The sequence below is a fragment of the Sapajus apella genome, unplaced genomic scaffold (assembly GCF_009761245.1).
Source record: "Sapajus apella isolate SASKATOON/1434 unplaced genomic scaffold, GSC_monkey_1.0 scaffold20, whole genome shotgun sequence".
Taxonomy (NCBI): Eukaryota; Metazoa; Chordata; class Mammalia; order Primates; family Cebidae; genus Sapajus; species Sapajus apella.
The window spans coordinates 10,989,784-11,015,575 of record NW_022436960.1 but is presented as its reverse complement, the minus strand read 5'-3'; the positions used below and the strand labels follow the sequence as shown (position 1 = coordinate 11,015,575).

The 25,792-nt window shown below is 48.4% G+C and overlaps 1 protein-coding gene across 3 annotated transcripts in view; it reads left to right on the top strand.

Annotated features, from left to right (window-relative positions):
* Nucleotides 1-10,125: 10,125 nt before the first annotated feature.
* The window catches only part of SLC24A4 (solute carrier family 24 member 4), a 170,075-nt gene continuing 154,408 nt past the window's right edge, over nucleotides 10,126-25,792 (top strand). For all 3 annotated transcript variants that reach the window (XM_032287597.1, XM_032287598.1, XM_032287596.1), the window contains exons 1-2: nucleotides 10,126-10,476; nucleotides 12,382-12,492. In XM_032287597.1, the coding sequence (XP_032143488.1) occupies nucleotides 10,347-10,476; nucleotides 12,382-12,492 (241 nt within the window). In that variant the 5' untranslated portion in view covers nucleotides 10,126-10,346. The remainder of the gene's footprint in view (nucleotides 10,477-12,381; nucleotides 12,493-25,792) is intronic.

Sequence of the window (25,792 nt, the reverse complement as noted above, 5' to 3'; positions counted from 1 at the left end):
CATTTGTGAGGGGACTGAGAAAAGGTTAGAGAAGGTTTTTGCAGAGCCAAGAATGCAAGACTGGAAGTTTGGATCCACAGAGGGCCATTGTGAAGTGTGAATTCAAAGACAGTTCAATTTGAGTTCTAAAGCTCACCGTTCTGGCTGTCTGCTAACTGTCTTTTGATCACTGACCTTTGAAACAGAATATTAATAATAAGTTTATACACTATTATTTACCAGCAGCCTGAGGGATTAGAATTCTCTCAGCTTGAGTGGCCATATGACTGCTCACATGCACGACCCAGAGGAAGATGGTTTTAGCCTTTGGCAGAAGGAAGAACGTAATTGTGTGTTTTGATGACTGAAGAACTCCTCTCTCTCCTTTGATATCTTCTTAAATATCTGCATTTTCCTACCTGAAATATCTTCATCCTATAGTCAGAATTTGCTTGAGAATTTGCTTTCAGAACCTGGATAAAAAAGGGTTGGGGGTGGGGAGGAGAGGCCCCTGAAGCTAGCCAACAACGTTCATCAGAAATCCTTTAAATTAATTTAGAACACTGAGTCATACAGGCCCATCAACATTGCATAACAGCCATTAAAGTATTAGTATTACTTTGGGGGGCACTTCATTATGCAACCCAGTAGTAAATCTCCTTTGGGCCTTTTTTTCAAAATTCCCAAAAAGAGTTGCAGTTTGCTAATTTATTTTTGAATGAGCTGAGTCTGTGTTCATCCCAGCCTCCTATTCAGTGCAAGATGGTGAGCCATGCAAAAGTTGGCATCTAGCATTAAAGAGGTGCTGTATATTTTTAAAACACTTCCAATCATATGCAAAGGCAGAACCACCAGTTCACTCATTTACCAAGTGTTTACTGACAGCTTCTATGTGCAGGAGAGTGAGGCTGGACATAGAACACATCTGATTTTCCATCTTGCTTTGTCTTTCTGGGTGTCAATTTCCCCAACTATCAAAGGAGGACTTGGACAGGAAGGCTCATTCTTGAGGCAGGATGGCTAAGAGCAGGGATTTGGGACCCAGACCACCTGGTTTTGAATCCCAGCTTGGTCACTTACTAGCTGTGTAGTTTGGGCAAGTTACTTAATGATTCAGAGCCTTGGGCTCTTACATGTGTGAACTGGTGATCGTGATGGTAGTTACTTTGCAGAAGTATTGAAAGGATTAAATGGGTCAATAAATATAAAGTTATTTGAATGCTGCCTGGCCCACAGCAGGGATAGAGAAATAGGATCTGTTATGATTGTTCTTGCTGAGGCCCTAGCAAGATGACTGCTCACTAAACCATTTCCTCTCCTCCTTCATCCCCTGTCCCAGCCTTCATGGAAGCCTTGGCCGTGTCGCTGAGTTCTAACCCATGAAATGTGGGTGGGTACAAAGTCACCACATCCAGGTTTGACCCATAAAAACCTTCCACATGGGATTGTCCATGTCTTTACCCCTCTGTTGTTCCAGTGCAGATGAGCTTGGCACCCCCAGAAGCCATGTGTGGAAGATGGCACAGCCACAAGATGCAAGGGACAGGAGCTCTGAATAACCACTTGGACAAGAGCCACCTACCAATACAAACATTTTTGGACCTCATGTGAGTGAGAAATAAGCTTCAAAAGTGCTAAGCTCATGAGATTTGGGGACAGCTAGAGTTACTACAGCAAAGTGCTGGCTGGGCTAGGTACCGAGTGTGATGGGGACTAAGACATTTTCTCAGGGGGACTGAACCAGCTTGCAATGGTCCAATCGCTTGACTCCAAGTTTCTGATGTTATCTGGGTAACGACCCAAGGACACTGAGTCCTCAAGCTGAGGACAAGAGCTCGTATGTCTAGCAAGTGCTGGCCTGGTCTCTGGCAAGCTTCCTGCAGACAGCTGCCTGAGCTGGCTGCCTGGGCTTACTGCCCCCACCTTCTGGACAACGGGGCAGCATTTCCACCCAGATGCCACAGGGAGCTCCTCAGGTTACTCAGGCAGTAGCCCATGTTCAAAATACATGATCTCAGTCCTCAGAGCTTTGTCTGTCTCTGTCTTCCTAGACTTGGCCATCTTTTGAGTGGGAATTAGCAGGAATGTTCATACAGGAGCCTCCAAAGTGGGCTGAATAAAAATTTTCCTCATTAAAACTCAAAGCAAAACACACTTCCCGACAAAGCGCAGGACTGAAAGAGGCTCACCATGTGTGCTGGCTTCTCTTGGGGAGTGATTTGGCAGACATGCACCTGAGTTGGAGAGGTGTCTGTCCCAGCAGTCCCAGCTGCATTTAGCAACTCCCCTTGTGGCAGAATCTCTCTACCTTTGATGAGAATCTCCTCCAACACTGTCCCACTCTCCTAGCACTTGTCATTTTTCTCCTGGCACAATTGTCATTTCCACCCAGGTATTGAAGGCCCTTCCAGAGATGCAGATGCCAGAGCTTTTAAGGCCTGAGCCATTAGCAAGAAATGAAGGAATGCAAAAGCAAGAGATAGCATGGCCACAGAAAAATGAAAACCCAAGCTGCTCCAGCCTTTGGCTGTGCAGTGCACTGGCCATAAAGGGAAATCTGGCTTTTGTGTATTGCCACAGCTTATATGGAGCAAGGAGAGGCCAATCCAATAGCAGGAAATGAGGAAGGGTCTGAATTGGAGCCCCTTTTGAGCCCTTGCCAAATAGTCCTTCCTATTGTTCCCTGTGGTGATCCCAACCTGCCTTATTTCCACTCTCAGACTGACAAGAACTTCTACATTCTCAAAGGGCAGTGGGTGGGGGGTAATCTGTGGTTTGCAGCTTGAGGTGAAGGCTAGGACTGCGACTTATTACCTGAGGGAGGCTGGACTAGTCACTTAGTAACACTTCTGCAACTCTCGTAGAGGCTGATCATTGTCCACTTAAGTTCCTTCTGGTTCCCACAGTAACAGAATTCTCACTGGGCACATGCTGCTCAGACATTTCCCAGACTTCCTTGTTTAGGTGCGGTCATATGACTAAGTTTCCATCAATGGAATACAAGGAGAAGTGACACTGGCCACTTCCAGGTCTGTGACTTGTGACATTGGGCATGCTTCTTCCATGCTCTTTTCTCCTTTCTTGTTGATTGCAGCCCAGATGTGGTAGTGAATCAGCTTTGACCACATGGATGATGATAATGCCCCAGGGGATGCAGAGCCACAAGGTGGAAGGAACCTGGGTCCCTGAGTGATGATGAGAAGCAGAGCTTCCTTCCACACTTGGACTGCTCTATAAAAATATTGCATACAAAAGAAAAAAAAAAAGAAATTGCTTCATTTTTTAAGTTGCTCCAGTGCTGGGTTTCTTTAATAGGGTTCGTTAGCCTTCTCTAACTTATATGTTCCTGTAAGGTTATGGTATAGTAAGATAGAGAACTGTAAAGTGCTACACAGTTAGGTGCTCCATAAATGCTTTCTGAATGAGTGGTGAGCAAAGGGACTGGTTATTTCCATGTTTAAATTCTGAGAATCTGCCGGGCATGGTGGCTCATGCCTGTAATCCCAGCTATTTGAGAGGTAGAGGTAGGATGATTGCTTGAGCCCAAGAGTTTGAAACCAGCCTGAGCAAAAACACTAAAACAGTAAATCCCAAGAATCTGAGAAGCAGTCTTAGAACATATGTAACAGCTATATACTGTGACTGCAGGGAACCCCAGGCCTTGTCTGTTTAAGATCTTTCCTCCTTTGCTGGGGTTTCCCACCATGAGTCAGTGACCACAAGATGACCCAGGCAGGAGGCAGCTGTGGCACACAGCCTTCTGTCTCTATAGGAACTAACTTATCCCATGAGCTAATCAGCTTGCCTGTCAGGGTGAGCATCTGTGACATGGGGTAGTAGGTGGAGGGTGTTTAAAGGGCAGAAGACTGAGTTCAAATCCATCTGTCTCTGACTCCTCATGCAAATTGGAGCAGGCCACTTAATTGTGAAGGACCTTTGCTTCCTGTGTATCTGCAAAATGGGGGTACTAATTCTGGCTCTGCCTACTCCCTAGGGCTAAGAAACACACTCAAAAGATACAACAACAGTGAAAACACTGCCTATGGCAGATGCCAATGGAAGAAACACGACAAGTCAAGTCACATTTTCTGAATGTGGGCTGGGTATGCTTGTCTCTTTCTTCCAAGAATATTTATTGAGCACCTGCTAAGCCCAGGTAGTGAGCATGGTAGTTCCTGTCCTCACAGAGCTTAGAGTCTGGTGGAAACTATATATTATACAAGGAAGTAGGCAGTTACCATACAGCGTGATGAATTATGTGATAGAAATTCAAGGCACCATAAATATACAGAAGAGGGCTCCTAACTCAGGCTTCAGGGCGCCTGGAATGCTTTTCAGAGGAAATGATCTCTCCTCTAAGGTGGAAGCAAAGCAAAAGTTTTCCAGGGTAAGGGGGCTTTGGAAGTGGGAAGCATGTTCCAGGCAAATGGGACAAGGGTCACCCTTGAAGAACAAGAAAGTGCCCCAGAGAGTCTCAGGATGGCTGGAGCTTGGAGCTGAAGGAGGAGCATGATGACAGATTGGGCTGGAGGGGCCAGAAGGATCTGGAGCAGGGGTTCTCAACCCTGGATGCAGCTTGGAGAAAATACTCATGCTCAGGGCACCTCCACCTCTGATGGTTGAGAAGCTCCCCAGGTGATTCAAATGTGCAGCCAGTGTTGGAAGTTTAGACCGTGCGGGATCTTAAAAGCCAAGCTAAAGAGTTGGAAGTTTATCCAGAGAGCCTCTGATGGTTTTACGGAAGGAAGGGATGTAATCAGATTTTTCTTTCTCCAGATGCTGGGTGAAGGGAATGATACAGAAAGACTGGGGTTAGAGAAGCTGGTTAAGGAGGCTGCTGCAGTGATCCAGATGAGAAATGGACCCACAGCTGTTGATAGGGATGGCAAGAAGTGGACAGATCCGAGGCCTGGTTGATGATGGGCTGGGCAGAAACATGTGGGAGACGTGGGAAGACAAAGGCCATCCCTTGAACATGCAGGTCTGGATTACCAAGAAGTTTCTAGCTAGAGATACAGACTTGTAAGTGGGCAGCAGGGAGAACCAATGCACTCTCCCAGGAAGGGGGGTAAATGGTGAGAGGAACAGAGAGACTGGAACAGAACCCCGGAGGACCAGGGACGGGTATATCCCAAAAGGACCAAGAGGGGCTGGTGAGCTGGTCAGAGAAGGAAGAGAAAAACCAGAAGTGCACATTGTCAAGAATGTGAAGAATGGTGGCTAGTAAGAGTCACATGTGTAAGAGGGTCAAATTCTGGGAGATGTATTCGCAGGTCACTGGTAACCTTGACAGTGAAGTGGGGGTCGGTGCCTGGGGTCGGGCTGAAGTGGTGGTGACAGCAGACACCATCCAACAGGGGCAACTGTTCTTTATCTATTTGTTTGCTCATTCAATACTTTATACATGAAGCACCTAATGGCCAGGTGCTGTGTTCGGAGCTGTGGATAAGATGGCAACTCCTGAGACCTTCTCCCACCAAGAGGAGACAGATAATCTCACCAGCATCACAAAACAATGAGATAGAAATGCTAGACTGAGGCTGGGCACGGTGGCTCATGTCTGTAATTCCAGCACTTTGGGAGGCGGAGGCAGGTGGATTGCCTGAGCCCAAGAGCTCGAGATCAGCCTGGGCAACATGGTGAAACGCTGTCTCTATTAAAATGCAAAAAATTAGCAGGCATGGTGGCACATGCCTGTAGTTCCAGCTACTCAGGAGGCTGAGGCTTGAGAATTGCTTGAGCTCGGGAGGCGGGGGTTGCAGTGAGCCAAGATCGTGCCACTGCACTCTAGCCTGGGCAATAGAGCAAGGCTGTCTCCAAAAAAAAAAGAAAAAAAGAGAAATGCTACAATGGAGATGTACTCCACGGGTTTTAGGGCATGGTGGAATCAACTACTAGGGAAGAGGAAGAGGAAGGCAAGGAAGGAGGGGCAAGGTTTGCATTGATGTGGTCATCATCAAGGCTGCCCATTGTAGAGTTCAGATCTTAGCCAGCAGTGGAAGAATGGTACTTCTGGACCTCCTCATGGTTTGGTGGGGCCATGTAACCAGCCTGGACCCCTGAGTGGTGAGTAGTGGTGACAGAAGTCATATCCCGGCCAGATCATCTGATGGTCAGCACAGGAGGTGCCAGAGGTCTCTTGTCCCTCGGGCACTGCAAACAGTCATGTTGAGACTGTGGCTGCTTCCATGTGCCTGAGTAACCCCTCCTTGAGACACACACCTCTTGGCAGACCGGAAACCCGAGGTAGAAACACATTTCTGCTGTTTTAGTGCTGTGACTCTCATCGTAGCATCCCTTCGCCCAGTGTTCTTTGAAGTGTAGCCCCTAGACCAGAAGCATCAGCTTTGCTTGGGAGCTTGTTAGAAATGCTCATTCTCAGGCCCTACTCTGAATCTGAATTTACTGAAGCAGAAACTCTGGGAGGTCGGGAGGGGGCGATTCAGCAACCAGAGTGTTAACAAACTCCAAGGGATTCTGAAGCATGCTGAAGTTTGAGAACCGCTGCCTATCTGGGGCTGAGGGACAGTCATCTTCAAGGCAGAGCAGAAATTAGAAGTCATGGAGAAGGTCATTCTAGCAAAGAAATTTTTTTTTTTTTTTGAGATGGAGTTCCACTCTTGTCTCCCAGGCTGGAGTGTAATGGCGTGATCTCAGCTCACCACAACCTCTGTCTCCCGGGTTCAAGTGCTTCTCCTGCCTCAGCCTCCCAAGTAGCAGGGATTACAGGCACGCACCACCATAGCTGGCTAATTTTGTGTTTTTAGTAGAGACGGAGTTTCTCCATGTTGGTCAGGCTGGTCTCGAATTTCCGACCTCAGTCTCCCAAAGTGCTAGGATTACAGGTGTGAGCCACCTCTCCTGGCAGAAAACTTTAAAAAATGAAGTCAGATACATATTAAATGGTGAGGCTCATCCCGTCACAGGAAAGGATTTTTCAGGAAAAATATCCTGGTACCTACCTCCCATGGGCTGAGACATCTTAACAAAATGGCCTAAACTCTGGCCATGCAGACCGTTCTCTGCAGTATCATATCAGAAGATGTGATTGCAGAGGAGATATTCTGAATCCAAAGGCACTGAAGCTGGGACCAAGATAAACCCAGCAACTCATTTTCCATTTGTCCCATGGCCTTTGCTGATTTAGAAAATGTTCCTGAATGCTTTGAATCCAAAAGGTACATAAAACCCAATTCTCTCTTCTGCAGAATGAGTCATTAGAGCTGTAGCTGAGGCTATTTGGTAATGGGCACTATTTAAATAAAGTGAAAAGTACAATTTCAAATGAATTGCTTTTTAAACTGTCAAGTAAAAGGAATCCATCAGTGCATAAGAAATTATTCCAAGGGTTCTAACTATTAACTGAAAGCAGGTGAAACATGTCAAAGAAAAGAAAACGTTCTATTAAAGAGCTGATGGAATGGCTAAAGACAGACACCTAATGACTCCTTTGGCCTGTTTTGGACTAAAAATCATGTATTTTCACCAGGCCTAGGTGAGAGCTCCATGGACAAAAGTTTTAAGAAAATATTAAATGCTGGCTGGGCACGGTGGCTCACACCTATAATCCCAGCACTTTGGGAGGCTGAGGTGCCTGGATCACAAGGTCAGGAGTTCAAGACCAGCCTGGCCAACAGGCTTTACTAAAGATACAAAAAATTAGCTGGGTGTGGTGGTATGCACCTGTAATCCCAGCTACTCGGGAGGCTGAGGCAAGAGAATCACTTCAACTCAGCAGGCAGAGGTTGCAGTGAGCTGAGATCATGCCATTGCACTTCAGCCGGGGTGACAGGGGGAAACCTCAAAAAAAAAAAAAAAAAAAAAAAAAGAAAAAAAAAGAAAAGAGAAAGAAATTATTAAATACTAGTAACACAAGATGGCATTTTGTTCATTGGTATTGCTTTTCGTACATTTAAACCAACGCGACCCTGACACTGTTTTCTGGACAGGACAACAGCATATTATCACTTTAACTTCTCCCTTTGGCTTAAATTTGCTGCCAAGGGTCCTTGGCTAGCTCTCCAAGTGTCATATTTAACAATGTTTTATAGTCTTCTGCTTGCTACTGCTGAACGCCTCCCTGTACAGTTTAGTCAATGAGAAGAGAATTCTGCAAACGTATGAAAAGTGTCTTTTCTGTCACTGGCAGGCATGCTTGGTTGAGGTCACCAGTAAGGAAAGCAGACTCAGTGTTAAGGCATCTCTACAGACAAACAGAATTCTGGCCTTTTCCATTTCATTTCCTCTAGGGGTTTCCACTGCAATTAGTTTTGTGTTCATGCCTTCAGTATCTCTGTTGGTATTGAAACGGAGCTGCTAAAAATAGTGAGCCTGCTCCCTTTTCGGCCCTCTGGCACCTCTAACCTGTGTCACTATGGCAGACAAACACAAGCAAAATGATCCTTGCTTACTCTGTCCAGGGGAATCAGTGATGACCAGCTAGAGGCATTGAGCATGCTTGAAAAGGGAGCACCTCTCACACGTGAAGGTGCACACAGATTTCCAAGGGATCTTGTTAAAAATGTACATTCTCACTCAGTAGGTCTGGGGTGGGATCTTAGAGTCTGTGTGTCTCATAAGCTCTTAGGCACTTCCCATGCTGCTGAGGACCACCCAGTACTGAAGGGGGCTGCGAGGGAACACTGCACATTCTACACAACAGTGACTTTTAGAACCCTCCTGAATCGGGCGTTTATCTAAGGGCCTTGCTCCCTTTTGATTTAGGGTTCCTTGAAAGCAGAGGCTGGGTCTCATTCATTTGTTATTGTTTTGTTCTCCGGTTGGCACTTGGCACAGGGCCTGCACACGGTGGGTATTTATTTAATTAAAGAGTTGGACTTGTTCCAAAAAGGATTTTAAGTGGTCTTAACCCCTAGCAGGCACTAAACAGGTGGCGATGAATCGGCCGGGAAGGGGTAGTCACAGACCTCCTGGGCTGGGGTCCCCTCCACCTGCCTGCACCCGTATCACCCCTCAGCTGCCGTTCCGAAAATTTCCCTCCTGCCCCGTTCTGTAAAGCGGTTTACACCAGAGAGCCGACCAGAGAGGAGAAAAACAAAACCAAACCAGAAAGCCTTGAGAAACTGTAAGGCTTAGGAACATCAAAAGCTCAACGGTCGGTGGTGGGGCCCGCAGGTCTCTCTGATTTCCCTCTCTGCCCGGTCTCCAGCTTTTTTGCAGTTCTGTGTCGCGGCCCCGCAGGTCCCCAACAGCCCCGAGAGCCCTGAAGGAACTGGTCCCAGGGGGTCCGGGTGCCTGTTGGCTTGGTGCGAGCCTGTTTGTTAGCTCCGCACGAGCAATTAATCTCCTGCACCTCCTGCCCCGGGTGGAGGCGGGGTGGGGGTGGGAGAGCGCTTCGGGTCGCCTTGAGGTTCGGGGAGCCCGGACCGGAGTGACAGCTCTGCAGAAACCCTCGTTCTAAGAGTCCCCAGTGGTGCCATAACCTGTTCCTCTCCGCAGCAGCCTCAGAGGGTAAAGGAAGGGCTCGTTGCAGCTCCGTATGGAAGGAGGGAGTGAAAAAGGGAGAAGGAAGGGGATTATATTGGTCAGTAGTTGGACCTCACGGGGGAAGGGAAGGGTGCACGGGGGAGTGCGCCCTACGGGTGCAGTACACGTGCTGGGAAGGGCGGGGGGGGTGAGAGGCGGGCAGGAGGGGAGGAGTAGGGAGGCGAGAGCCGCGGGCTGGAGGCGCCACGGCCTCGCAGACGCAAGCGCCCGCAGCTGAGGAGCCGGAGAGAAAGTTCCCGGGGAGAGCTCGCCCCTGGGAGGGCCGACGTCGAGCCTGCTCGCCGCGAGGGTCTCAGGTCCGGCGCGTCCAGCCGACCTTCCCGCTGCGCGCACTCGGCTGCCCGGGCTCGGCTCGCCAGGAAGCAGGGGAGCATCGCCGGTTGGCAGCCGGGGCGGCCGCCGCCAAACTTGGAGGAGGAGGATGCTGAGAGTGGGCGCGGCGGCCCGGGGTGCAGGGGCGCACTGAGTGCTCCCACGGCGCTGCTGCCAGGGCTGTGGCCGGGCGAGCGGGCCGAGGCGGAGCGGGCAGGTAGCGGCTCCACCGCCGGGACTGCGCCAGCCCTGCGAGCCCGGGCCGCCAGCGCCACCGTGCCGGCGTCGCCTTCTCGCCACGGAGCCATGGTGCGCGGAGCGCGCACGCCGCGCGCGGGACTCTGAGCTCCGGCCGCGCCGCGCGTCCCCACCTTCCCAAGGGGCTCCCCCGCCGACCTCTCCCGCGGGCCATGAGGCTTTGGCCTCGAGCTCCTCGCCTCTGAGCCGCGCACCGCCTGCTCCAGCCCCAGCGCCGCTCGGCCACTGATAGCACTCCCGCCGCTGAAGCTCCCCATCCTCTCCCAGGGACGGCACCCAGGCGCTCCGGGATGGCGTTCCGCGGGACCCTTCGGCCGCTCAAAGTTCGCAGGAGGCGAGAGACGCTGCCGCAGCAAGTTGGCTTCGTGTGCGCGGTGCTGGCCCTGGTGTGCTGTGCGTCTGGCCTCTTCGGCAGCTTGGGTGGGTGTTGGTACGGGTCCCCTCTTCCCAGGGAGTTGGGGGCTTTGGCTGGGGAGTCTCGGGGCAGCTCCAAGATGTTTCCCCCTCCTTCCTCGGCAGCGTGGTCCCAAGGGTTCATCCAGTCTCCTCCTCTCCGGGCAGGTAGAGCGCGCCCAGGAGGGCTGATGGACGCTCTGGGCGGTGGCGCGGGTTCCCCTGAGCTGCGCGCGGCCCCTCGGGGCTGAGGACGCGGCTGCCGGTGTGTGTTACTAAGACGAAAGCAAGAACCGCTTCTGTCCCGGGAGTGCGCCCGGAATGGGCAGCGTACCTGCGGGCTGCAGGCATGAATTCTCTTGGTCTGGGGTAGGCAAAGCTGAGCGACCCGCTTTCCTATTCTGCAGAGCCGCAAGGATTGTGCTGTGGGTCTCTGGAAAACCCAGTTTCAGAGGCTGGGAACTGTCACTGCGTGTCGCCCCTGCCCCAGTTCAAAGGGGTGCCCTGAGGTGTTCTTCCCAAACCCTAAAAGCGTTGGGGCAGTCTGCCTCGGGGGATTTCCGTGTTTCACCATCGCTTTCTCAACTTCTCTTAAACCCCATGGAGGGAGAAGGCTGGTGTGTGGAGCCTCGACCCATGCCCCCTTCTCCAGCAAGAGGGATTCGGGAGTAGTTTAGGCTATACAAATTTCGGGTGGAGTGGGAAGAGAGAAGGAACTAATCAAAGAACTGTTTAGGGGAATATGACCCCATGTGTAAAGTTCAGGAAACATTCACTTCCCTAATCGCTTCATTTTAAGTTGATGCTGTGAACCTTTTAGTTTCATTTTTTTTAATGTAAAAAAAAATAATAAAATAAAACAAATGCTGGTGACTTAACGACCAAGACATGGAGGTAAAGCGGGTGGTAGCTTCTTGAGCGGTTAGGAAGGCCATCAACATCCAGAGACAATTTAGGGTTAAGGTTACACTGATAGGTAAAAATCAAGTGGAACTTCACATTTTCAAAATCACTGCCTTTCGAAATCTAAACTTTGTGATTTGAAGATCACAAGGGTTAAATGGTGGCTCTTTCCAATGAAACCCAGGAAGGTTATTTCGAATATCTTAGTATCTGGTGCTTTGCAATTGGGCAAGTCAGTGTTGGGTTATTTTTCCCCCTCAATTACACACCAGAAATAACAACATACCTAGAGGCTCTTAGATGTCAGCATTACAGAAGAGGTATTATTACCCAGCTGAAGCAGTGCACATCAGGAGAGGTAAATGAATACTTTGAAGGTCTTAAAGTGAAAATCATTTTTATTTGCTGGATCAGGAATTACCTTTAGGCGTTAAAGTGTGTTTGGCTGTGGGCATCCGCAAATTCTCTCTTGTTCAGTATGGCCCCTGGACCAGCAGAATCAGCACCATCTGGGAGCTTGTTAGTGCAGAATCCCAGGTCCCACCCCAGACCTGCTGAATCAGAATCTGAATTCTAACAAGATCCCCAGATGATCCACGTGCACATTCAAGTGTGAGGAGCACTGGGCCAGCCTGCATCCGGCCTGCCCACCTGCTTCTGACTTTTACTATTCATTTGTAGTTCCTCCAGGGTAGGGGGCCCTCTGAGAGTGTCTTTTACTGGAAGAACACTTAAAGGATCACCTATCTAAACCATTTGTTGCACCTGTGAGGTGCTGAGACCACCTCAGTCTTGGCCAAGGTGCTGACCCATCTGGGACTAGAAACAATGAACTAGATCTAGGAAACAGACCATTGTATGTAAGCAGGTGATATTATACTTCCAATCATCCTATCAGTCCCGAAAGATGGCTCTGAATAGGCAAGCAGGGTTGTTGCTGACATAGCCAGATACACAAATGTAAAGTCATTTTGGAGATGCCACCATCACACTGACCTAATGGCATCTGTGACTTGTTTTCCAATCCAGGGCACAAAACAGCTGCGTCTAGCAAACGTTTCCTGCCAGACATGTGGAGAAATAGAAAGTTGATGGCTCCAGTGAATGGGACACAGACAGCCAAGAACTGCACAGATCCTGGTAAGAAATCAATTCTTCTCCGCCCTGTCTGCTAAGACATTTGGCCTGACCTGGAGATGGTGCTTATGTGGGCAGTTATGGCCAGAGCTGAGCGAGGTGGCTTATGGACCTGAGTGGGAAAGGGCGGCCATGAAGTGTTGAAAGGTAACAGAAAGACATTCGTCAATGGTGCTGCTAAGCAACTCAGTGCTTTCTTTATCCAGCAACTGAAAAGGTCACATTCAAGAGTTTAAAATGTTACTTTTTGTTCTCACAGTGTTCTTGAAAGCTAAGTGTTTTCCCTGCTCTCTGGATTTTGTTTGTGGCTTGAGATGCCTCCGTTTTCTTTCCCTTTTGCTCATTGTAGTCATTACTGGAGCTCTCACAGTGGCAGATCCAGCTGCTGTGGCAATAGTGTGTTGAGATGGCCCACCAGGGTCTGAGCATGCGTGGGCAGCTGCAGGGTAGGACATGCTGGGGTGCTGCAGCCATTTCTCTCCAATGGGAGTCTGCAGGGTATCATTCAGCCCTGGAGACTGATTCTGCTTGCCCCATTTTGATGTTCTTCAGACTTTTCTTGGGGGTCTGAGGCGGTAGAAACCCAGAGGTGACATCTTGTCTGTTCTCCTGCCACAAGGAGGCTTTGTTTAAATGAGTGAAGAAGATTCTCAGGAGAAGAGAGTGTTATGGGTAGAGAGCAGAACTCGCAGCCACTGCCCAGACCGCAGGCTGGGCACTTCTACGCTGGAGCTCTGGCTCCAGCCCTTAAGATCTTTGTGAGGAGGATCTAGGGGATGATACATTCATAAGCTCTTAGGGAACTGTGAGGTGTTAATATAGATGGCTTTGCTACTGGATTGCTGGGCAGATCATATCATCTTTTTGGATCTCTGTTTTCTCACCTGTAAATGGGCAGAATAGTTGCCCATTGCAGGGTTGTTGGCAGGAACTGGGAAGGTTTTGTTTGGGACTGGGCATAAAAGGGGATAGAGCTCCAGGGCAAAGGAGCAGGGTTGGATGGCAGTCCCCATGTGTTTGATGGTCATACTCTATGAGGCAAGTCTCATCCCCATTTTACAGGTCAGGAAAGATTTAAGGAGAAAGCACAAGTTGCTCAAAGTCACACAACTCGTAAGAGGTGAGGCTGGCTTGAGAACATAGGCCTGTGTAACTTTGAGCGGCTCCCCATGCTTAGGAGGGGGAGGCCTCCTGTCAAAGTTTTCATACTGTTTTTAGGACCATCAGCTTCCCTGCCCTCAGATGCCTTCTGAGAAGTCCACCGGGATGGACATGGTGGTGGACAAGTGCAGGCTTGCAGAGAAGGGCTGGGATTCCCTTGGACCCTGGGTGATTCTACCTGTCCAGGTGATCTAGCAAGCGGGGGTGCTCATCCTGTCATTCCCTCCCCCAGGGTGTCTCCTCTCATCAGCCAGACTGGTGGACATGTGAGCCAACTGACAAATGGCAAGGGTCATTGGCACCACACTAAACGTGCATGAGGCCAAGGATGGTTAATGCTGGGGGCTGTTCCCACCCATTCCGGGCACTAGAAATGCTGGAATTGGCACCATCCCCATGGGAAAACTTTGCTATTCTGGGTAAAGAATCAGGGTTTGGGAATATTTAGCTGGTTTAAAGCTTGCTGGTGCCCTCATCTTGGGCTGGCCACACCCTCCTCTGGTGACTTCTGTCGTACATAGCCTGAGTATGTTGGCTTAGACAGGGACCCCTTTCTTATGATAGAGTCCTCGTATGCCCCATTGTGGGCCCTGTGACTGTCTTCAGCTGTCTGATTAAAAATCATTCAATTAATGAATAAAGCATCTGTTCTATTTGACAGGAAGGCCTTACCTTGTCCCTTTTGTGGAGAGGGAAGTAGAGGGAACTTGATAGTATCTTTAAAAATAGTTAACTTTTGCATTATGCTTTATATTGACTGTTTCCAGAATATAGCCCGGATCATAGAAAGGACTCTGTAAATATTGGTCAAATGATGGAATGAAAGTGCATTTTGATGTATCACACTTTTTTTTTTTTTTTTTGAGACGAAGCCTTGCTCTGTCACTCAAGCTGGAATGCAGTGGCACGATATCGGCTCACTGCAATCTCCACCTCCTGGGTTCAAGCGATTCTCTGGCCTCAGCCTCCTGAGTAGCTGGGACTACAGGCGCATGCCACTATGCCCAACTAATTTTTGTATTTTCTGAAGAGATGGAGTTTCACTGTGTTAGCCAGGCTGGTCTCAAACTCCTGACCTCGTGATCTGCCAGCCTCAGCCTCCCAAAGTGCTGGGATTACAGGCATGAGCCACCATGCCCAGCCTATATCACACATTTTAATCCTGATCTTGTTTTTGCCAAGACAAGATACACAAAGCTCAGAAGTGTAGTGGCTTCCTAAGATCTCTTGGGGAGCTGGAACATACTGGGGCCACCTGGCTCCAGATGCCAGGCTTCTCCCTAGCCCTGCACAGCCCCCAGCTCTCCTCTCAGGCCAGGTGGGGGCTGTGGCCAGCCTTCCCTTCCAGCATCTTCCTCCCTGTCCTATGGGAATCTCTGCCCTCTTTTCATTTCACGAGTCTATATAGCAAGCACCTGCTGGTGTGTGGCCAGCTCTGTTGTGGACACGTATTGGGGAGTATAAAGTGCAAACTCCTGTCATTGAGTAACTTAGAGTAGAAAGAACAAGATCTCAACACAGGGAAAGCTAGGTGACATTGGGGGACTCCATAGGCTCCTCAGTGAGCAACCCTGCAGGAGGCACTGCAGGTGCCCAGAGGAGGATGAGCTGGCCCAGTGTCTTTCAGAAGTCACCCAGTGATTCCTGTGTAGCCTGGGGGAGTAGACGAGGCAGGCCATTCAGAGTTGCCATGACAGAACTGGGTTTAGCAGAAACAGAAATTTAGTGGCCCAGTAATTGGCGGTGTGAGACCAAAGGTTACAAGGTATCCATGGCTCTGTTTCTCCCTCTCTGGGCTCACTTATCTTCTAGCATGGGAAGGCAGTTACCACTGACCCAGCCTTATGTCCTCCCAGACTCAAATATGCTGAGGCTGAGCAGCTTCTGCAGAAGCCGGGAAGTTCTGTTGGCTTGGGTTAGCTTGGGCTGCATGACCACCCTTGCAGATTGATCTGGGCAAGGGAGTGCTGGTCCTAGGACTGGCTTAGACCTTGGTCACAGGCCGTGCCTCTGGAGAGAGGGGACTGAAGCTGCCATGCCTACCACCAGAATTCCACCTTGGAGTCCCTGACGTTAGGTACCTGGGGAGCAAATACTCAATTCTTATACCTCTTCCCCCTGGGTTCCCATCCTGGGGCTTGCTGAGATAATGAAGGCTGGATTAGAGGTTCAAGTGAGAGTTTCAGGGTGTGACAGGCAGTACCATCTGATGGCTGCCTCCCTTCTGTACAGTTGGTGGGGTTTCCTCATAAAGAATTGCAGGGCGTTTTGCATCCTCTTCAGGTTCAGCTTTAGGCTCGCCTCCATGAATTGGAGGACACCTCATCCAGTAGAGCTTTCAGGGATGTTGGAAGATGGAGCTTTAAAGGCTCCCTCCCGTGCTGAGGCACCCCTTAGATTGCGTGTCCCACAAACATTAGCTCACATCTCCATAAGAACCTCCAGTGTGTCTTTATCACCTGTGCCTTCTCATGCTCATCTTTACCTGTGAGAGGAATAACTTTGTTTTCCAAAAACATGAATGGGACCCTGCTGTAGTCTTTCTGAAGACTCTACATGGAAAATGGGCTCTGCCTGGGTTGTATCCACAGGTCTTGGTGGTAGCGTTTTGATCTCACTATTGGTGTTTCAGCATAAGCACCTGGTCACCACCCCACCCCTCCCGTCCCCTCCCTTCATTACTCTGTGTTTTTGTTTGTTTTTGTTTTGTTTTTGTCACTTGGTCACCCAGGCTGGAATGCAGTGGTGTGATCATGGCTCATGGTAGCCTCTACCACCCTGGCTCAAGTGCTTCTCCTGCCCTAGCCTCCCGAGAAGCTGGGACCACAAGCTATTTTTTTATTTTTTGTAGAGGCAGGGTTTTGCCATGTGGCCCAAGGTGGTCTAAAACTCCTCCGCTCAAGTAATCCTTCTGCCTCCACCTCCAAAGTGCTGGGACTACAGGTTTGAGCCACCGTGTGCTGCTCCCTATGTTGTTTTTATGTTTTTATGACATATATCACTATCTACCATAACTCACTTCATTGCTGTGTACCTACCCTTGAGGGCTACCTCTTCTGTGGCGAGAAGAGCAGTTCTTAATGCTGGCTGCATATTTAGATCACCTCAAGAGCTTTGTAGGAATATTCTAAAATGCCCAGGCCCCCCTCCCAGAGTGTCTGATTTCATTGGTTTGGGGGAGGGCCCAGGAATCAATACTTTTTAAGAGCACCCCAGGCAATTTCAGGAGGAAGCCAGAGGTGGTTCTCACTGGGGTGGAGACCTACTGCTCAGCACAGGGGCCTCACCTGGGAGCTTGTCAGGAATGCAGAGTCTCGGGCCCCCTGGATCAGAAGTGGCATCCTGAAGAGACGCCCAGGTGGCTCTCTGAGCTAGAGCACTGCTGGACACTTGGGAGGATGCTGAACAAAAGCAATTCAAACAAAAATGTGAAAGTTAACACTTGTTTAATGGAACCATTTTCCTAAAAACTATTTTTTTTTAATGTAGAAAGGCTTTAACAAAATCTGCTTTATTTTTGCTCAATGTTGTCTATGGAAAATTTATAATTAATTTTTCCCTAGAGATCTGAAGGCAAAACATGGGCCTCTAGACCTTAAATGTTTATTTTCATGGCTTGTGCAGAGCAAGCACTGAAGAAGGGAAGTAGATCTCTCCATGACACATGTATGAAGTAGGAATGAGTGGCAGTGACTCTGAGTCCCTTGAGGACGCTCAGCTCAGGCTGCTTTAGCAAAATATCATAGGATCGCTCAAACAACAGGCGTTTCTTTCTCATGGTTGTGGAGGCTGGCAAGTCCAAGGTCAAGGGGTCTGGTGAGGGCTCTCTACTTGGCTTGCAGATGGCCACCTTCTCGCTGTGCTCAGAGTGGCAGAAAGAGACAGCACACAGTCTCTCTTTGTCCTTTTACAAGAGTGCTAATCCCATCATGGGGGCCATACCCTCATGACCTCTTCTAACCCTAATTACCTCCCCAAAGCCCGACCTCCAACTAGCATCATTTTGGGAGTTAAGGCTTCAAACTGTGAATTTGTAGGGGACTCAAACATACGGTCTATATAAGGAAACAATGAGTTTCCGTGCATCACCTGGAATATTCGAAGACAGCTGAGAATGGACCTGGTGCGTCTCAATCTTGGCCTGTAAGTGAGAGACGCCAGGGGGACTTGAAAAGCACTGATGCCTGGGCCCAGCCCCAACCTGCAAAATCAGAAGCAGTGACAGATGCGTTCTGTGGCTGACTTTTGGAGCATCTGGGAACCATACTCTTTCTGTCCAGATCTTCCAGGCTGGGCTCCTGCCTGTCATTGCTGTTTTCACAGGCTTTCCCTGGCCACCCAGTCCAAAGTAGTCCTCTGAGTTGCTGGCTGTCTTGGCTTCTTGTTTTAGTTCCTTGAGGGTGCTAATTCTTAATTAATTAATTAATTTAAAAAAAATGAGACAGGGTCTCACTGTGTCGCTCAGGCTGGAGTGCAGTGGTACGATCTCGGTTTACTGCAGCCTTGACCTCCCAGGCTCAAGCCATCTGCCCACCTGAGCCTCCCAAATAGGTGGGATTATAGGCACACACCAGCATGCCTGTCTAATTTTTGTATTTTCAGTAGAGACGGGGTTTTGCCATGTTACCCAGGCTGGTTTCAAACTCCTAAGCTCCAGCAATCCATCTGCCTTGGCCTCCCAAAATGCCAGGATTACAGGTGTGAGCCACCACACATGGCCCACAGGCACTAATTCTATCCATTATTGTATTATCTGCTTTCCCTAACTAGACTATAAATGGGGAAAGCCTTGTTTGCATTTTAAAACCATAGTATGTTCCTCACTTTTTCCATCTGTAAAATGAGGGTGATAATTACTGTTGCTATTAACTCTTGAACAAACCTGGGTCACTTACATGTGGATTTTTTTTCTGTCTCTGCCACCCCTGAGACAGCAAGACCACCTCCTCCTCTTTCTCCTCTCAACATGGGGATGATGATGAGGAAGACCATTAGATGATCTGCTTCCACTTACTGAATATATTTTCTCTTCCTTGTGATTTTCTTAATAAAAATTTTCCTCTAGCTTGCTCTGTTGTAAGGATACAATGTGTAATACATGTGACATATATAATGTGTGTTAAACAGACCAGATGTGGTGGCTCATACCTGTAATCCCAGCACTTCGAGCGGCTGAGGCAGGTGGATCACTTGAGATCAGGAGTTTGAGAACAGACCGGCCAATATGTTGAAACCCCATTTCTACTGAAAATACAAAAAAATTAGCTGGACATTGGCTGGGCACAGTGGCTCATGCCTGTAATCCCAGCACTTTAGGGGCCAAGGTGGGCAGATCACAAGCCCAAGAGATCAAGACCATCCTGGCCAACATGGTGAAACCCTGTTTCTTCTAAAAATACAAAAATTAGCTGGGCTTGGTGGCATTCGTCTGTAGTCACAGCTACTCAGAAGGCTGAGGCAGGAGAATTGCTTGAATCCAGGAGGCAGAGGTTACAGTGAGCCGAGATCATGCCATTGCACTCCAGCCTGGGTAACAAGAGCGAAACTCTGTCTCAAAAAAAAAAAAAAAAAAAAAAAAAAATTAGCTGGGCATGGTGGTGGGTGCCTGTAGTCCCAGCTATGAAAAAAATCAAAAAAATTTGTTTCCAGAAGACAAAAGAATAAGTGTGTGGCAAGATGTTTACTTATTAACTTGCCCTCAGAAAATTTAGCTGACAAACAGTTTTTCAGTACTTACCATACACAGGCATCGTATCATCTTTGGGGTAAGCAGATGAAAAAGTGATAACAAAGAGGGGAGCTAGCGTCTGAGCATGTAGCCTGGGCCAGACACTGTTTTAAGTGCTGATAGGTATTTAGATTCATTTTGTTCCAACAATCCTCTGAAGTGGAGGTCTAGTTGACCCTTGAACAAATCAGGCATTAGTGGTGCCAATCCCCCTCTCAGTTGAAAATCTATTAAGATATATAACTTTTTTTTTTTCTTTTTTATCCCAGGCAGCATTGAAGGAAATGTATAACTTTTTTTAGATAGGATCTCACTCTGTTACCCAGATCTCAAGTGCTCCCCACGATGCCCAGCTAATTTTTTAATTATTTGAGAGACAGGGTCTCCCTGCGTTGCCCTGGGCTGAAGTAATCCTCCTGCCTTAGCTTCATAAAGTTCTGGGATCACAGGCAGGGGTCACCGTGCCTGGCCTGTGTATAACTTTTTTTTCTTTTGAGACAGAATCTCTGTCACCAGGCTGGAGTGCAGTGGCACGATCTCAGTTCGCTGCAACCTCTGCCTCTCGGGTTCAAGCAACTCTCCTGCCTCAGCCTCCCGAGTAGCTGAGATGACAGGTGCCCACCACCACACCTGGCTAATTCTTGTATTTTTAGTAGAGATGGGGATTTTGCCATGTTGGCCAGGTTGATCTCGAACTCCTGGCTTCAAACGATTTTCCTGCTTTGGCCTCCCAAAGTGCTGGGATTACAGGCATGAGCCACCATGCCCAGCCCCACTCCTGAGACTGAATAAGTGGTTCATTCTCCACTGTGTAACCCTTGTTGGTTTGGGTTTCCAACGTCCTATACCCCATGTTAAAAAAGAAGAGACGGAGAGGGGCTTGATTTCCCCCTGTTGTGCGAGGGATTTAAATCCTCCTTTAGAATTTGCTTTATTGTGCTTGGTTTTCCTTCTTCCAAATACATCCGAGATGCCTGAGCTGTGCGTCCACAGAAGATAGGCCGGGAGAAGTGGGCTGATACGGAGTGCTAAGGAGGGGCTGAAAAGAAAGGTGCTTTGTAGCATTTCAAGGAGCAGAGGAGACAGATGCAGGCACTAGCTGGCGAATCTTCTGTGATTAGCTTGGTTCTAATCCAATCTTACTTTTTAATATGTACCAGGCTGGTGTAAAGGAGGTCTGGTGGGGGTGGGACCCTGGGCACAGGAGATGGCACTGTGGCTGGGCTAGGAGGAGATGAGATCACTAAGCAGATGCCCTCAGGGGTGGGCCTCTGTAGACACCCCTGTGCAGGGAGCAAAGGTGGAGAAAGCACGAGAAATCAAGAGAAGGACGAGGGGCCCAGAGCTGCAAAAAGGACATTCGGACAAGTGGGTGGGGAGGTGCAGTGGCACTGGCAGCAAGAAGTGTCTGGATTCTGAGCAAACGTCTGTTGGAATGATGCTTCAGTGGGCTTGGGAGACAAGTCACACATTAAATTTTAAAGTCTTTACGTAAAACAAATTTTGAATTAGAAAAGCAAGAATTGAATTTACTGCGGGCAGGGAGACCACAGTTCCATTCCTTTCCCAGACAGCAGGGGCAGGATTTCCAGCCTGGAGAGGGCCTTTCCTGAGGAGGGCAACCCCTGGAGGGCTGGGCAGCTTCTTGGGGGAAACTGTCACCAACCATATTGGACAGCCACAGACTGGCACAGCTCCCAGTCTGATTACAAACAAAGGCTGAGGAAGATGGCAGCTGTCCTCACTGTGCCCACTCGTGGGGATGGAGTGCGATGTTATATAGTGGATCAGTGGCTTGGGAGCGGAAGGTCTGAGTTCTAGTATGGGTTGTTCCCAGAGCCTGCCTGCTGGAATCTAGCGGTGGTTGTCTCTCTCCCTCTCTCTTTCTTAACAAAAGGAAGCTGCACTGAATAAGTACAAAGGTTTTCAGCAGCCAGAAAAGGCTCCTTCCTGTCCATCTGTCTTGGAGATGGTAGTTGGACGTGGCAAAGGCAGATGTAAGGGTCTGAGTCCCAGCTCACCCCTTACTGGCCATGTGACTCTGGACAAGTTACGTAATCTCTCTAAGCATCAGGATTTCTCTTTGGTAAAATGAGGATAGCAGCTCTTCCTACCGGTCTCACAGTGCTGCTGTGTTACACCACATGCCATGTGGAAGTATTTGAACCATGCAGAGCCCATGGTAGCTGCCATCGTCATCGTTGTCGTCATGATCGTCATTGCTAAATCCAAGGTGCTCTGTGTTGGGTGCTATTCTAAGCACTTTTCAGGTGTTCCTTGCTTCTCCTAATAACTCTGAAGGCAGATGCTGTCCTCAGTTTGCTGATGAAGTAAAAGAAACCCAAACTAGTCCAAGTCACTCAGACAACAAAAAGCAGAGCCAGTGGTATGTGTTTGTTTTTAATTAATAGCTTTATTGTTGGAACAGTTGTAGGTTTACAGAAAAATTTAGCAGGAAAGACAGAGTTCTTATGTTACCCTTCCATCCTCACAGTTTCCCCTATTTTTGATACCTTGTGTTACAATGTATTACAATATATTACAATGTGTTACAATTATTGATACCTCATTACAATGATGAGTCAATACTGATACATTGTTATTAACTATGTCCACCGTTTACAATAGGGCTTCCTCCTTGTGTGGTAAGTGCCATGGTTGTTTTTTTTTTTTTTTTTTTTGAGATGCAGTTTCACTCTTGTTGCCCAGGCTGGAGTGCAATGGCATGATTTTGGCTCACTGCAACCTCTGCCTCCTGGGTTCAAGCAATTCTCCTGCCTTAAACTCCCAAGTAGCTGGGATTACAGGCATGTGCCACTATGCATGGCTAATTTTTGTTTTTGTTGTTTTTTTTTTTTTAGTAGAGACTAAAGAAAAATGTTTCACCATGTTGGTCAGGCTGGTCTTGAACGCCTGACCTCAGGTGATCCGCCTGCCTCAGCCTCCCAAAGTGCTGAGCCACCATGCCTTGCCCTCATGCCATGGGTTTTGATAGATGTATGATGTCACTTATCTGCCATTATGGTATCATACAGAATAGTTTTACTACCCCCCAAATCCTTTGTGGGGCAAGATTTTTAATTCAGGAGGTCTGAACTGTGATTCCTATATTCTTATTCATAATTATTAATAAATGGGGTAGAAAAAGACAAACTAGAGATCAGAACTTCTGTAGCAGATTCCAGCATGTCACTGCCCATCTGAGAAACGGAGAATGCCCTGTCCACTGTAGCAGCAAACACCTGTGTGGACCATGCTTCTTGGTATGTTTCTAATGCCAATTTGTTTGCAATCAGTTTTTTTGGCCTCATCCAAATGATCAGGGCTATCTGCTAGCTATCTCTCCTCTTTGCTGGGCCATCTGCTGCCCCCAACTTGCAGATTCTCCGCTGCCGATGCAGCGTGGCCTACCACAATCTAGAGAGCACCCACTCGGCTTCCTCTTGAACTCTGAGGAAGGTTCCTGCCTGAGTTAAAAATGGAAATTATAAAGCATTGCCATGTGTTGCCTTGGGTGAAAGAGATCCAGCCGTTCGATGCAACAGAAAAGTTGAATGCTTGAAAAGGGATTTTTTTTTAAATTTAACATTGTCCATTATTGAAGAGGCCTTTGGAACATGGCATTTTACTAAAAAGGAATACAAATAAAAGTGCTGGAATAATTTACTGCTCCTGCTGAAAAAGCAGTGGATGTCCCCCTTGGGAAAGGAACAGAGGTCATTGTGTGGCTGAGAACAAAAGAGCTCCCTGCCCAGGGGGTCTTCCCATTGGCGGTGGGAACGCATGGCTGCCTGGTTTCTGGTCTTACAGCTTCCTTTGCTAATTCAGCACAGTGCATGATTCCAGCCCTGAGTCTCCTAGTAATTGCCCAAGAAATTAAATGGGCAGTGTGTGCTTCTTAAATGTCCACACACCCTGTACTATATCAGGCTCTGAAGCTGGAAGGGACCCTCCCTACTGTCAGGGAGCACGGGAAGACAGGCCAGGGCTCAAAAACCAGCCCAAGCCACCTGCTGCAAATACCACAGTGCGGGATCTCCCTAGGGAGGGTGCCACAGAGGAGAGTCTGGTGGTTCAGGGCAAGGGTGCCCTCCCTGGAGCAGACGATGTCTGAGCCTGGCCTCAAAGAGTAGGTGGAGGCTGTGGAAGGATATTTAGGCAGACAGCACTGTGCACCTGAAACCGCTCCTTGAGAAATCGCAGCATCATCTACTGTACCTGGAGGAACACTTGCTAGCAACCACCGTGTCTTGCTCATTGGCTGTCTGAGGGGAAAGAGAAAACAAACACCTCCTAAGATTACCAGGCACAATAGTAAGTAATTAGTCTTTGGGGATTTATCAAGGAGTCAGTGCTCAACTAGGGCTACGCCTGGATCAGATTACTTGGATTTTTTTTAAAGCATGGGGAGGGGGTGGCAGTGATGCCTGGGAGATGCCAGCTACCTGCTCTGGCCCAGGAGGAAGTTGGCAAAGTGGTTCTCAATAATCCACAGTTGGGGCAGTCTCCCCAGTTGACAGGCTCTGCTTGGCTCAGTATCAGCCTATGGCAGATTGCAAGGATAAAAACGTAGGTATTTGCCATTCTTTCCCTTCTTGCCTTTGAGCTCCTTGAGGGCAGGGACTATGTCCTCTTTGTCCTTGGCTCTAGAGGTGAAACTAGAGTCAGACATAGACTCAGCTTACAGCGAAAGGTGACTGGATGGACAGAGTCCCTCATCATACCCATCAGGGAGCTGTGCTCCCACAGAAGTGGCAACTCTCTCCCTGGCTGGCCCCTGTAGCCTGTCGGTGCCTTGGGGAAGATGAGGAAACCCAGAAGGAGTTAAGTGTTAGAGCTCAAAGAACATGGTCCCTGGCGCTAAACCATCTGGTTTCCAATTCTGCCACTGCCCTTGCTATATCTCTGTGACCTTGAGCAGGTGATTTTGCCTTTTAACCCAAGGAAAGGGGCAGAGTAGGTTTCATTCACTGATGTATCTGCCTGGCACTCAATAACAGTGTGTGTGCATGCAAGTGCTGGCACACACGTATGTGCTCCTGGAGGTCAGATGGTATCATTATCTCAGGGTTATGAGCACTGACTTGTGTTAATCTCCGTAAAGTGCTTACAGGAGTGCCTGGCATGAGACTGAGCACTATACAAGTGTTTCTGAAGCTGCAATTACCTCTTAAAGAGGACTGAAATTGAAGTATAACTTCACAGTATAAATTTTTGGAGCCGCCCTCTGATAAAGGCTGGAGGCTGAATTTTACAAGTTCAGCATTTGCTTCATTTGTAAAGTTAAAAACAAATATCTGAGCTTATATTTACTTGTTATTAATTCCTTGAGGACAAGAAGCTGTTGACCCTTCACATGGCTGACACCAAGAGATGACCCAGATTATGTGGGGCACAGTGGTACTCAGTGTGTTTGTTCTAGATCTCATCCTTTCTGTCGGTGATGTGGGACCTGGTGAATGAGAGCTGGAATTTGGAGAGCCTGCATTCTGGCCCTGACACAGCCTGATTTCCTACAAGCTATTCTGTCTATCTGAGCCTTAATTCCTGTCTGTGAAATGGGTGTAATGATGATGTGGTTTGCCCTACAGGTTTTTAAGGATGAAGTGCCAAGTGCTATGCAAATAGGATTACTGTTGTTTGCATGACTGTAATAGATGTTTAACCCTTTGGAGACATCCCTCTTTTTTTTTTTTTTGGAGACAGTCTCACTCTGTTGCTTGGACTGGAGTGCAGTGGCGAGATCTCAGCTCACTGCAACCTCCACCTCCTGGGTTCAAATGATTCTCCTGCCTCAGCCTCCTGAGTACCTAGGATTATAGGCACGTGCCACCCACCCAGCTAATTTTTGTATTTTTAGTAGAGATGGGTTTTCGTTATATTGGCCAGGCTGGTCTTGAACTCCTGACCTCATGATCCACCCACCTCGGCCTCCCAAAGTGCTGGGATTACAGGCATGAGCCACCACGCTTGGCCTAAGACATCCCTTCTTTGTGAAATGGAGGACATCAGTTATTTGGGGCTTTCAGAATTGAACTATAAAATCACAAACAGGATTTGGTGAAAGCATGGTGCTTGGCTAATGTGGTTGATGCAGTGTCTGCCTAGAATAGGAAGAGGAAGACCATTCAGGATCCCTACAACAGCCCCAACATACCAGCTCATATGACCCCACTGTTGGTTTATCTTATTTCAAACTACAAATGTCTGACTTTGGATTCCATTGTACATGGCAAGTTCAGGGATGGCTGGGCAGATCCCACAACAGCTTGTTCAGCTCTGAACCTAAGATATCTGTTTATTAAAATAATCACATTTATGAAAAAATCACCCTACTTAGGAGGCCTATTGGGGGCAATTTCCCTGACCTCAGGTAGAAAGCCATCCTTGTGTTTAGCGTATGGCAGATTGCAG